The 14,456-nt window shown below is 48.3% G+C and overlaps 1 protein-coding gene across 2 annotated transcripts in view; it reads right to left on the bottom strand.

Annotated features, from left to right (window-relative positions):
- The window catches only part of SH3RF3 (SH3 domain containing ring finger 3), a 374,110-nt gene that overhangs the window by 72,024 nt on the left and 287,630 nt on the right, over positions 1–14,456 (bottom strand). For both annotated transcript variants that reach the window (XM_058684636.1, XM_058684637.1), the window contains exons 6-7: positions 6,663–6,833; positions 4,352–4,599 (exon numbers count right to left, since the gene is read on the bottom strand). In XM_058684636.1, the coding sequence (XP_058540619.1) occupies positions 4,352–4,599; positions 6,663–6,833 (419 nt within the window). The remainder of the gene's footprint in view (positions 1–4,351; positions 4,600–6,662; positions 6,834–14,456) is intronic.

Genomic DNA, 14,456 nt, shown 5'->3' with positions numbered 1-14,456 from the left:
CTACAGTGCTTTTCAAACTCTATGGAAAGAATTTGTTTCCTTGCCCTTCTAACTGGGTGTAAAAATAGGGTCTATAGGTTCTTCTCTGTACTCCCAGAGCCTAGCAGAGTGCCTTGCATGTATCTACCTCTCTTTCATCTTTTTGTTTGTTGGTTGGTTGGCTTTTTGTTTTTGTTTTTTGTTGTTGTTTTTTTTGTTTGTTTTTTTGTTTGTTTGTTTTTTGTTTTTTTGCTAATGAACAAATGGCTGTACAAGGCTCTTGCCCCTGCTAAACACTGATATGAGGTTGTGTGGACACTGGCACTTTACAGGGAGAGCTCTGCCCTTGGAAAAAAGAATCACATTAATCAAGCAGAACAAATCATATTGGATGCTATGGCCAATGCAATTAAGCCTTTGTCAAACTGCCTGACTTTGGCTCAAGATGAGAACATTGATGAAACGCCTCTCAACTGCCTGGGTTGGGGTCTGCTGAAATGGGCAATTACTGCAGTGAACAATCCATTACTTGTACTGTCAACAGTGTGCTTTTTCTCTCTAAATGCAGAATGAAGTGGAAAATGCTATGGAAACTCAGTGGCATTTAATTTACTGATATGATGTGGTAGGAGCCATTCTTTAACCTGACTGTAACAGCAATAGTGTGGGGATAAGTATGAGGTTGGAAGGCATTGAGGAAACCGTTCTAAACATCCTGTGCCTCACTTTTCCCGTATGTAAAATTAGTCTGATGGAAGAGAATGCTTGTCACACCATGGTGGTTACTATGGTGATCAATGACTGAGATGCAACGTTGTACTGCCCCTAGCCATGCCAATTTCTTTCAATTCTGCTTGTTATTCCATAGAGGGAGAAATGACTGGTAGGTCTCATTTTATTCTTTAAACTGGGAAAGTTGCTAGCAAGGCATGGCTTAGAAAGGACATCATACTGGGGCACCTAGGCAACTCAGTTGGTTGGGTGTGTGACTCTTAGTTTCGGCTCAGGTCATGATCTCGCAGTTGTGAGTTCGAGCCTGGTGTAGGGCTCTGCGCTGACAGCATGGAGCTTGCTTGGGATTTTCTCTCCCTTGCTCTCTGCCCCTCCCCCTCCACACTCCCTTTCTCCCCCTCTCTCTCTAAAATAAATAAATAAACTTTAAAAAGAAAGAAAGACCATCATACTGGCATTTTGTGCAAATAACCCTGGGCTGCCGTGCCAGGATATTCATTCTCAGTGAGGAACAGGGCTCCCCAACCTCTCTATATTGTGGTGCACATAGAAGCATGTGTAGTGCACACTGGTGTTAGTGGATGAGATGTTTATAGCCAGAAGGGACATGGCCTGGGACTTTAGCTGCCCCAGGTCCTGCCCGGGTGCTCCAAGGGTCAAGGAGGTCAGAATCTCGGTATACTTCTGACCTGTCTGGCACATCAGTTAGGAAGTTCTGCTGTGGGCTCAGTCAACCACTTCGCCACTACAGTGGCTGTGTCTCTAGCTAGAGGCTACCAATAAACACCATCAGATGAACTTAAACCATTCTATGAGTATAGTTGCTTGGGAGGTAATTGTTGGGGGCAAGAGGGCTGGCACCAGATAATATTGCTGCAGAGCTCCTTTAGTATAAAGACAACTAGTTATTCACCATGGGGCAGAGTTGTAAAAACGGAACTTATCTTGGTTAATTTAAGCAAAACAGACATATATGAAAGACTCTTAAGCACTTACAGAGTCTCTGGGATGGCAGAGTCAGTCTTGGAGGCTCAATAGCCAAGGCAGTGCCAACCCCACCCACGAGGCTCCCTTGGTGCAGATCTCATTGCTGCTGGAAATAAACACTATCCAGAATGAGGCTGCACACTGGACACCAGATTTCCACCTTATACTTACTGATGACTGGGCCCTGGACACCATAAGTCTACACTGCACCCACTGATGACTGGCACTGGACACTAGAAGTCTACTCAGCACCCACTGATGACAGGGCACTAGACACCAGATGTCCACCCTCCTGCCCCTGAAAAGCTGGATGTTTTCACCACTATCTTCTCTCTTAAAAAGGATCCACACAGCCCCTCATGTTTGTGGCTTCTGAATGTAAGTCACATGCAAGCATGACTACCCCAGCATTTAGGTCATATGTCTGCCCCTTATCTACAAGGTAAGCTGGACTGGCAGGGCCAGCCTTCTACCATGGTGAGGTGGGATTCATACACGAGATAAAAGCCCCATGTAATGATGCTGATCCAAATCAGCCTGTGGGTCACAGCGTGCCAGTATCCACTGCACTTTGCAAAACTACATGTCATTGTCTTCCACCATAAACCAGTCCCTTCTGGTTTCTTCTAGACCAGGGCATGCCATTGTCATTCTCCCAGTCACTAGTCCAGAAACTTGGTAGCTGGACTTGGTTCCTTCTTCTGCCTGAGCATCAGCCCATTTCCAAGTCATAACCATACTGACTCCTAAATGTCTTGTCATTTGCCTCAATTCTGCATTTCCCTGTGACCTCTCACCTGAGGACAGCAACACCTTTCTAGTGGCTCCCAGCCTCAGGCTGCCCCACACCAGCTCTTCCTCCCTATCATGCCTGGTAATATTTGGTCAAGTTCCATCCCTCTCATGTAAAAGCTCTTGGGGGGGTCCCCACTGCCTTCATGAGAAAATTCAATCCCCTGGATCCTTTGGTAATAATTTATATTTATTTTTTTGGACCCTCATACATTGAATACTCTATTAATATTATTATTCTCTAACAGAAGAATAAAAGTAGCTACAGGTACTGAATACACACTAGATATGCCATGCTAGACAATCCTCATTGTCCCTGGAGGTAGGTGCCATTTTACAGAGGAAGAAACTGAGGCAAGCAATCATAATGGCAGCCCAGCATTCAAACACAGATCTCAGTCTCAAGCCTTCAATCAGACATGTGTTTACTCTGTCTTCACTGAACTGCTTGCAGCTGTTTGCACAAGATGTGCTCTCTGTCACTTCTGTTAACTTGACTATTCCTTTCTTCCTGCTTCAAATGGCACCCTTCTTTGTTTCCCTACCCAAGTGTTACTTTGCTGCCTCCTCTGAGGATCCTTTCCCAGTCTCCCACCTCGTCATCACCAAGTGTGCATGCTGAACCCTCCATCAGCACCCAAATCCTTCCTAGCACCACTATTCCCTGATGGTCCATGAGAGCTGAGAGCAGGGACAGCGTCCTGTTCTGTCAGTGGGCATGCTGAACGAATCAGACTGTCCTCTAAAACACTCAGTAGTGCATATCTCATTCTAGGATTGTATCATGGTCTTGATAGCTCTTGCTGCCACACACAAGCCTGGACTGGCACCAGTACGGGAATGTGCAGGCCAACTTCCCCAAAGAGTAATAAGCAGGTTGGTGGGTGGACAGCCACCCTCTTGTTCCATTAGCCTTCCCACCCTCTTGTTCCATTAGTCATGACTCGGAAGAAAATATGGCCCCTGCTGTGCTAAGTATTATCCCCACTTTTCACACTTGAGAAGATGCCTCCTAGAACACTTTTAATGGGCCATCTCCTGGCTGGCTAGATTCTAAAAAATCGTGTATTTTATTGCTCCAAAGAATTTACATATTTCGTCCTTTAAGCCTTACTTTGAGAGGAAGATAGATGGTTTCTGAGAGAGTAAGGCTGGGGTGGAGCAGGAATTCTGTGTCATTTAAATGAAAAGTCAGAGTTACACTCTCTCATCCTGGGTTCCTTCACTGCACAGTGAAGGGAAGGTGACTGGGGTGGGCTCCCAGTTCCTAATGGCTCAGTGCTAAGCTTCCAAGCGAGAGTGTTTACCTTCTTTCTGCCTATAAGATCCACCTCATAACTTTTTCTTCATCTCACACCATACTAAGATTTTCCTTAAACGATGTCAGCCTGGCTATTGATAAAGTTGGCATGAAGGTGAAGGGTCAGTGACCATCACTGCTTCTAGCTTCAAAGCATTTCAGAAAAAGGGCACTCTGGCTCTGCGTGGTAAGAAGCTGCCTAGCTGGAAAGCCCCGATCAGGTGTCCTGCACATGGAAGGCCCGTGCAGCTGGCCCAGCCACCTCATAGGGGCCGTCCAAAGGTGCCAGTGCTCATCTTATTAGTTCATGCACTCCTCTTGCTACAATGAAATGTATAAATATTTGTGAACTGTCTAACCCATTTTTTTTTTTTTTTTGCCAGGACAGGGTAATATAAGTCAATACTACATTTCCTAAAGATTAGCAGAAGTTTAGGATTATGATAAGCAAATACGACTTGTCCCATGTTGGACTGCTTGAAACCTAGGTCATAATGTTTCTTACAAGAACCACTTGTCAAATTTTCCCGCAGAGTGAGGTCTCAGGAGCCTGTCACGTACCTGTGGGGACGGTGCCCCGGGCTTGGCTGGTGGCTGGCTGGGCTGTGTGCCGCAGACAACTGCCCACTGGGGGGGCGGCTGCCTGGTGCTGGGCCTGGGGTGTGGTGAGGGGAAGGGCCGGCCTCGTGGCAGTGGCTGGGCTGCTCAGGCTTCCACCACCTGGGTGGATGGTTGTGGCCATCCCTTTGGCCAGTGGAGACCCTCCAACAACATTATTCCGGGGTGCCCCAGCCCCTCCTACCGGAGCCCTGAGGAAATAAAGCAGAATCCAGTCAGGTGAAGTCACAGATGAAACCACACAATATAGGCCATCAATAAAGGCCCATTCATACCTTCTGGCTGTGAGAGGTGAAGCCACATAGCCCAGGGCATAAACACTAAAACAATGCTGAGATAATCCCCTAAGCGATGCCCAGAGCTCAAACTTGGCAGTGGGGGACCCTTTGTAAAACCTTCATGGGGGTTCACTTTCAATATAAATAGTTAAGAAACAGCAAAAGAACCCTAAGAACCAGTGATGATCCCAATCAATCAAATATTTTGTACCAGAACTACTGCCTTGATTCATTTTAGTAAACAGCTGTGTCTGTCCCCAAATACATCCAGAAAGAGTGACTGAGCTGGCCACAGCCAAGGCTTGGACACATCTGGCATGTGGTGGGATGGCAAGGACCCATCTCCCTCTGGATATGGCCACTTTCTTGTTTCTGCTGGCTTCTGGGAAAGAGCACAGACAAACCACATCCTTCTGAGAGATGTCAGGGAACTTGCAGTTTCATACCAGAAATAGATGCCCTTTCACCTCAGAGTTTCCAGATGAAATGAGTTTCCAGTGTTTAAGAAATACAAGAGAAACACAGCCAACTCTGAAAATGGGCTTTAGCCCTTTGACCTCTGAGTACTTGCACCAAACTCACGTACTGGCAGTGAGCATGAAAGATATGGCAGAATCTGGGAACTCGGAAGCTGCTCAGGGTTCAGTTTCAGGGATCAAATGTCTTCCATTTGTTTAAGATCTGGGTAAACTCCCCTTATGTCCTCTCAGAGTCTCATTCATGAGGGTCAGAACAGGCACTGCCAGGCCCGTCACCAGGTGGGGTGCTTCACTCCTTGAGGCTCAGTACCACTGGGCCATGACTTCGGTCAGGGATGGCCTGAGCCACCACTAAGTCAGGGCTTCCGTGAGAAGAAAGGCCTCCTGGAAAAGGACTCAGCTGTCGAGGGACCGACAGCACCTTTCTTTCTTAGCCCCTATAGCTGCCATGAAATTAGCCTCTAGCAAGGAACTCCATCAGTGAGCCAGTCAAAGCCATGAATTTTTTTTAAAAATTCACATCAGCTACCTGTTGAACTCACTTTTACCCTAGGGAAAAAACTGTAAAAATTGAATAAAGTGGGCTCACAAATTATGGGTCTTTCCAAGAAGGGCCATCGGATGCTGTGACAAGCAAGCCTATGTCATGGCCAGCACTGCTCCTCTGGGTGCCCTGGAAAGTATGAATCAGTCTAGTGATCAGTGCAAGGTCTAGGCATTATTTGTTTATTTTAATGGCAGTCTTTTCCCCGAGAGAGAAGGAATCCAGGGCTGTGCCCAGGAACGGTTTCCACAACTGAGACTGACAAATGAAATCAACAGTGGACCCCTTATCTTAATGGAAAAATCTCAGACAACTCCAGGTAACCTCTTGAGCAAAATTTTTAATTCCATTATCTGTTTTATAAAAATGATATAACAGGAAATCTGTAAATGACAGGAAAGCACAAGAAGAAAAATTTGAATTACTCTTAATACCATCACTCAATAACAACTGTTAGCTTTTGAGAATATGTTTTTCCCTTGTGTATATACATAGGTGTGTGAGTTTTATGTATACCAGGTTTATGTGTGTGACACACACACACACACACACACACACCAGTTGTACAGACACTGTATGCACAGGCACAGGTACATGTGTGCACACACACACACAAGATCTCACTCTCCTGGGGACCTTCCAATTTCACTTTGTGCTGCTGCCCTGAGTCCAGCTCATTCTGCTGGCATCTTCTCCCCTCACAGCCAGTGCCTGCTGAAGGAATGACAAGCAAAACCTAATTCGTAAAGTGAAAAGCTGGCCATGTAGAACCCTTGCTCAAGGGGAGTTCTGAGCTCACGGGGCAAAACCTTGTGGGCAGGGGCACCCTTGCTGACTTCTGGACTGTGTTTTTGGCTTGCCCAGACCACAGCATGATTTTCAGGCAGTAACCAGTTGCAGGGGAATGTGGGTAGTGTGTTCCCCCCTCTCCCAGGCAGCGACACCTGCCTCACCTGGAGACGGGAGTCACGTAGTTTCCTGGGAACACCCCAGACAGCCCAGTCCTCAGGGATGTCCCCTTGAACCAGCCGTCCTGACACTTCTCTAGGACGCGGTACATCTCGCCCTTTCGCAGCTCCAGCTCGTCGTTCTTCTGGGGCTTGTAAGCATAGAGCGCCAAGTACCTATAGGCAGAAGAGTAGGGCCAAGGATAAATGATGGCTGGGAGGGGTGGTTATAGGCCATCTTGTATCACCTGGGTCACATGTGGGCTCATCTTTGGATGAACCCAACCTAAAGAAGGACTAGCTGATGCCTGTGGGGGCTTGTGCACACCGTGCCCAAGCTACTCTTTGTGATAAACCATGGTGCAGGGAAGGCGGTGTACTCAGCACTGCTATTGCAAACCTAGAGAACCAGGTCCTGAGAGGTACATGCAGGAAGGAGAAAGACTTTGCCTCTTGTGCCTAAAACCCAGGTCACCCCACAGCCCTGCAGTGGCTGACCTGGGCAGGCAGGTATGTGATACCACCTTCCAGTCCTACAGCTCAGTGAGCCTCCATGACTCATCCAAGGCTGAGGGATACGCCAGAGGATGTGCCAGAACAAGACCACAGGTCTTTGGGCCCCAATTTTTTCTTCTACTCTGCATACTATTTCTAAAGCCTGATGTTCTGAGCAAGAGAAAACTAAGAATGAAGCAGGTAAGTCTTGGGCTGGGTTCCCTCATTTCATCTAACTGGGTCCTGGCTTAACCTGCCTGGTCCATTCAATCAGTCTGAGCTGGAAGATACCTCAAAGGTCCTTTTAGATAAAAAGAAGTCTAGTTAGGGAATTATTGGTTGCATTCTTCCTTGTAATATTTGTGCCATGGCTAATTATTTAAATTCTACTTTTCTTTTAAGCCTATCTGAATACAAATGAAGAACAAACTCAGTGGTGTAAATCCTGGCCTAGGGTTTAGAAGTTGTGCCCGTAACAGCCTATGATCCTAGTGACCCATATCACTAGGTATTTGACAACCTCAATATACAACCCCACAGGGCACTTGCAAGGACTGGATACTTGTAAAATGCTTTGCTACTGTGGGCGTTTGGGTAGGTTGGTTTTAAATTGATAGAGAGAACCATATCAGGCAACTATGTTGTTCATAAGAGGCAGGAGGAAGCCTGATGAGGCTTCAGCTCAATGAGAAATAAAAGATGATTTTTAAAGAAATGTCATCTCTTGGATCTCCTACCAGGATGGATGGCTGGGTGGGTATGTTGACCCTTCCCAAGACTGTAGGCTCTAGGGGCTGGAGGACATTCACAGGTCTCTGGGGATCTGAGGAGGGTCATAGACCCCCAGAACACCCTTCTGACCCTGGGAAGGGCCTTCTCAGTATGTGAATACAGAAATGAGACATGACTCACTAGGGTTCAAGCAAGAAGAAAGGAGGACCTGAGTCTCAGAGGGCCAGTGAGGAACATGCTAGAACAGAATGAGAACCTGTAAAGATGTCTTGGCCCTAACATAAAGTAAGGGAAAATAAGATAAAACAACATAAAACCTGCCACCCCTTTCTAATCCCTGACCCTAAACACTACAAGTGCCTCTGTTTCAGTCAATGGAAGCCTTGACTGGTTTATTTCCTTTCTTTACAGGTTGGCACCCTCCCCCCTTCCCTTAGGGATAAAAGGATGGCTTACATCTTTATTTCTCTCTGTTTGAAAAGATAAACATTGGCAACTAGCAAGGACTCTGGGCTTCAGAGAGGATAAAGGAAGCCATCACCGGAGGGGACACTCTTGCCTATCATGGGTGAAAAGATTCAGGTTTTCAGCGCAATGCCTGGGTGACAAAGAGAACCCAGGATATCATCTGTCTGTTTTCACATCTGATGACTCACAGGAGCTCTTTGATGGTGACAGAGGAATGACCACAAACAGGAAAGTCACATGACGACTGCATTTGCGCCAGGGAAGCCTGCATGCTCTTTAACCACTTGGGGGCGGGCAGCCTCACATGGGGAGTTGCAGCTTGGGCTTGGGCAAGGGCAGGCTGAAAACAAGGGGAAAGGGGAAGTGCAGGCTGGGGCCTTGGGAGGCTTGGAAACAATGACAGCGATGCACACCTTTTTGGGCCTGCTCCCAAGCAAAGGTAACTGAAGCATAAATCCTGTTTGTTTGCTTCCTTCCATCTCTTCATGATGTGAGAACAGTCTTTTTGATTCTGTGGCCAGTGAATACACAGTGGCCAGGAGCACAGTGCCAAGCTGGGGGTGCTGTCTCCTTGGGATGTGTGTGTATACAACATGGACCTCAGCAAACAATCACATTGGTCAAGGAGGGAGAAACTGCATGCTGCCTTTGTTCCCTTCATGACAGGCACTGGGCTCACATCTCAGCTTGGCCAACAGGGCGGGGCACCCACATCTATTGCACCCACTCCTGGGGCCTGTGCAGAGCCTGGAGGCCCATACAAAGTAGTGACGCCACCACATGAGGCCCACCACTGGCCTGTGCCCTACCAGCTGCCTCCTCAACCTTCAGGCCCAGGAGGAGACCAAGTCCCGTGTGTCTTGGGCACAACCTCCTCCTCACCCTGGCCCACTGGCTGTCTGAGGACTGGGCCAGTGGGCCATCACCTAGTGTCTTGGGGTGGGGCTCCATGGTTTTCTGCCCACTTGGACACTGCCTGATGGAAGATCCCTTTTCCAAAGGTCGCTTTCACACACAGAGGTTCAAGGTTGGCTGAGCTCCTCAAGGAGGGCACCATGTTGGAGAATTTAAATGCCTTGCTCTTCCACTCTTATCTCCCCACCTGTGGGGAAGAATCCTGAGCAGTTAAATCTTCCTATGAGAGGAAGTGGCAGATCATCCTGTCCTCAGCTGGGATCCTGGCAAGAGGCAGCCACCTGCTACCCTGTGGCACATCTACCTCCTAAGGAGGGTGATGGCCAGTGCAGAGGGAGCCCAGTTCAGCCCAGAGGAAGGGGACTACATGTATGCATCTCTAGCTGGGGTTCCCAGAAAACCTTGGCTCAGGGAAGCTCTACACCAAGGTGTCCCCCAAATATTCTAAATTTGCACTGACTTTCCCCTCTATCTGGGGCTCTCATCTCTCACCCTGCTGTCCTCCACTCCCTACTATACTATATGCTCCACAAGGATAGAGATTTTTGTATGTTTTTTTCACTGCTGTATGCCCAGGACCAGAATGCGTCTGGTACATAGTATACTCCAAATAATACTTGTTAAAAGAACAATAAAATAGGGGCTCTGGTTTTGAGACTCTGATGAAGACTGCTGAAGGAAAGTGTGTGTGTCTATGTGTGTATCTGCATGTGTGTGGGCATGTACTGAAACTGTCTCATATGGCCCCAAAGTCTGCCGGCTGACCTTGAACACAAAAACAAGCACAGAACAAACAGGTACCAGTTTTCCTCATTCAGGAAGTCCATTCAGTATGGAGTTGGGAGGACTGTGCCAGGAGGGGTGGGCACCATAGAGAGGCAAGAAAGGGCAGAAAAGACAGGGCTGCAGGCTGTGGGTATCTAAACAGTGAGGAGAGGAATGAAAAGGAGAAGCAGAGGGTATACAACAGGGCAAGATGGCAGAGAGAGCTGAGTCCAACCAGGAGAGAGCTGAGCTGCCCTGGAAGAACCTGGATAGACAGAAGCAAGCAGAGAAGGCAGTGAGCCGGGGGAGAGAGGGAAACAACTGAGGCACAAGGCATGCGAAGGGGTGAGAGGTGAGTCAAAGAGGGAAGTAGAAACTGGAGTCAAAAAACTTCTATTAACAGAGTTTCCAAACCAGCTAGTCCAGCCCTTGGGGGGTGAAGGAGCCATCTAAACAGGGCACTGTGGACGGCCTAGACAAAGGTAGCTTTGATAGGGTGGGGGGACTTTCTCTTTGCTCTTTAATCTATCTCTGAAGCTCCTAGGTCAAGGATGACTTCCATGTGCCACCTGCACTGTCCATCTGCTCAGTGGAGTTTGAAGCTATGGAGGGAGGGGGGGCAGGGGACACCTGCCCAATTGTGAGCTGGCCCTGCCAGAGAGAGGATAGACCCCAGGCGAGTGTGTAAGGTTCATGTTGGCACAGCAGCCCAAGGACCAGGACCTGCACTTGCCCACACCTGGCTCAGTGAGTGATGTCCATTATCACCCAACCTCCACAGCAGGAGTTGGATACACACCCGATTTAAAAAAGAAAGCAATGTTACCAAGTGTGACAAACACTCCATGAACCATATGAACTGCCTGGTAGTGATGTTTGTGATCTTGGGGGACTAGACCTCCAATAATTGAAATTTAATTGTCTTTAGGGAAGGAGCCGATTATCCTTCCCTCAACATTTGAGGATCCCCATGCCATTTAGTGGAACAAAGACTTTGCATTCACTTCTTAGCACAAAAGGGGAGTTGAAATGAAAAAAAAAAAAGAAAAATGAAGAAAAATTTTAGATTATGAGCTTCAAGCTATCCTGATTAAGACTTTTAAGTCAGAAAAGTCTTCTTTCAAAATTCCATTTTTATTTTAGAGAAACACAGACATGGGTCCGGTGAAATAATAAAAGCAGGAAAATGAGCAACCTAGAGGTGAACATGGCTAAACACTGCTGGTCCACCGAGCGGGGACACCAGTGCCTTCCCCACTGCTGGAATCACGTCCTCTGGCACAGGACACACTGAGAAACAGTGTCACTGCAGTTAGTTTGCAAACATAGACAGACTTGGAATTTATGCCACATCATGCCCCTTCACAGGGCAGGTCTGGATTCTTAACTGTGGGAAGTCAATATTCCTTTCATGGTTTCATGTATTCTACTCAATAAATGCTCAGTGACACAGACACCCCTTGGATGCTAACAATGGGCAGTACAAAGAATGTCATTTCCAGGGATGCCATCACCCCCAAGGGAATGACACACCCTCCCCTTCAAAACACAGCTCTAAACTCTAAATTGTCCCTCACAAACTCTAATGGTATCTTATTTCTAAGTAGCTCATATCTGTGCCTAAGAACAGTTGTGCAGAGCTCCACCCCCACCACAGGCATGTGGGCCACTGGCTAAGGAAGGACAGGGCAGAAGCACAGAGAACTGGCATCTTTCAGGTGCCAACCTCTCCCAGGGCCTTGCCTAAGCCCCACATGAACTCTGAGGCTGGGATTACCCCTTATTTCACAGTTGAGGAAACTAAGGATCAGAAAGGTTGAGAATCTGTGTTTCAGCAACAAGTTAGAAGCAGATGGGGCTCTGTGGCCACAGGGACAGGGCAAGGCACTGTGAGAGGCTGTGGAGGAGGCTGGCAGGCCCTGCTGAGGTCGGCCTGAAGGTGAGGCTGAGTTCCGGGGTCAGGGAGCCCGTGTGGTCCCCTGCATCAAGAGGTGCTGCACTGGTTTGCACAGGGCACTGATGCATTTGCTCTCCTCATCTTTACTTCAAATTTGTGTTGTTGATGAGTAATATCTCCTCTGGTCTCAATACTTCAAGTCTGGCCTCTAGGTGTGCGTTGCTGGGGGAACTGGAATGCAAATAAATCTGACTTCACCTTGAAAAATCTCTGCCCCTCCCACTTATATTTCCTTTGGGTGTCTCAGAGAGAAAACCAGAAGCAGATGGCTCTGTGGGTCATTTTGCTGCACGTGTGCCTGCAGATCTGGCATGTGGCTCGTGCTGGGGAGGGGCGCTGGCCTGGGGTGGGGGAATATGTCATTCAGCATCTGCTTTCTTTAGGAATGACCCAAGAAAAAGCATGGATGGATCACACTTGAACAGAGGATGGCCCAGCCCACTGTCAGCCTGATGCCTGCAGGCCTTCTGGTCCCTGCTTTATGCACCAGACAGCCACAGCAGTGTTACCTTGTCACTCCCTCTCCACCCATGTCCCCTCTGCTGCACTCAGCCAGAATTGCATTGCTGACAGTCTCTGAGCGAGCTGGACGGCACCTTCCATGCTCAGAGCTGCAGGCTGGTCCTCATGGAGCCTGCTGGGGCCTCGCACGCCTGGCATGAAATAGGCAGTGCCTGCATGGTCCTCTTCCTCATGGTTCCCAGGGCCCCATTCTCACTCCTTATTCCTTTAAAAGGCCTCTTCAGCTCAAAACAAGCTTCCACAGGTGGCTCGGTCATCTCAAAAACATATATAGATCAGACAGGGGCTGCTGCTTGCGGCCCCAATTTCACCTCTGTGGATTCACATACAAAAGCTGGTACTAGCATTAAAATTTTTTAAAAAAGGGGGTGCCTGGGTGGCTCAGTTGGTTAAGTGGCCAACTTTGGCTCAGGTCATGATCTCACAGTCTGTGGGTTCGAGCCCCATGTTGGGTTCTGTGCTGACACCTCAGAGCCTGGAGCCTGCTTCAGATTCTATGTTTCTCTCTCTCTCTCCCCCTCCCACCTGTCTCTCTCTCTCAAAAATGAATAAAACATTAAAAAATATTTTTTTAAAGCTGGTACTAAAAATAAGGCAATAGTAGGAAATTTGGTTTTTTCTTCCCCACTGTCTTGTAGACTATATGGGGCTTTCAAGCTGTAAGGTGTCCCCTCCACCAGCCTGAAGCAGTCCTGCAAGTGTGAGCCTGGGATAGAGGGTCAGGCCCCATGCCCCTTCCCTGGGTGCCCTTGCATGGATGGTGTACACACAGAAGCGGCCGACTGCTGTGGCCACTCTGCCTGGCATCATGCTTTTACAAGCAGCCTATGGGATATTTCCGAGGACACCAATCACTCACCCATATTACTTGCTCATTTCTACAGCAAGATGTTCACTTGTGTTAATTATCTACACAGTTCTCTTCAGCTCTAATCAAGGAGTGAACTGAAGTATTTTAGTGCCTTCATTAATTTCACACCCTTTCTCTTCTATATGATGGTTTGCTCATGTTTCTTCTAGAATAAGTAAAAGATTCTTTTCAATTATTCCTGTTGAAGTGTTTGCTCCTGTTCTCCTGGATACTAGGGTCACACTAGCTGACATGTGCCCACACATTGATGGTTCCATTCAATGGATGTCTACTGAATGACAGCCAGGTGCAGCCAGGTGGTGGAGAAGCCTGCCCCAGGAGCACCCACTCTGGGGAAGGGGGAGACAACACAGGTGCATGTCAGGGCCTGCACAGGATGTTACGGGGTCTGGGAGGGGCACTGCCCAGGCTCAGAAAGCCAAGTAAGTCTTCCTGAAGGAGGTGGCAGCTAAGCTGGGGAGGGGTGAGCTGATGCAGGGCTGTGGACAGGGCTGACTCCCTGGGTGCAGATATTCAGAGGGAGAGAATGGGGAGCATTTGGGGAACTGTCATGAAGCCATGAAGTGACCAGCCCCTCACCCAGGCCTTCCAGTGGTTCTGATTTCCCAGGAACCGCAGGCAGCTGGCACTCCATTGGATGAGGTATCGGCTGCAGCCCAGAAGGAAGGAGCTGGGAGTGGCTTGGCTGTCAGTCCCGTGTGGGAGCTGGCATCCTTCCCACACTGAGCTCACAGAAAACTGGTCTGCAGAGGCATTTGTGCAGTGACCCACAAAAGGAAGTCCTGGACCAGCAGCAAAAGCATCACCTAGGGACTTGTTAGAGAGGTACATTCTGGGGCCTCACTCCAGAGCTACTAGGGTAAGACCCAGCAATCTGTTTCAACAAGCCCTCCAGCTACTTCTGCTACATTCTGAAGTTAAAGACCCACCTATGTACTGTGTCTGGTGATGTCCAGTCAAGGTCTACACTCAAGGGCTATGGCACCATCTCCCAGAGTGGGCCACAGGCTGCTGATGGCTCACCATAATGGTCCTCAGTGGGAATTTCCCAGCCATGTGCAGCTGCACTAGAGAC

This window comes from Neofelis nebulosa, chromosome 9 (assembly GCF_028018385.1).
Source record: "Neofelis nebulosa isolate mNeoNeb1 chromosome 9, mNeoNeb1.pri, whole genome shotgun sequence".
NCBI classification, from domain to species: Eukaryota; Metazoa; Chordata; class Mammalia; order Carnivora; family Felidae; genus Neofelis; species Neofelis nebulosa.
The sequence above is the reverse complement of the archived record's forward strand: the minus strand, read 5'-3'. Positions and strand labels throughout refer to the sequence as shown.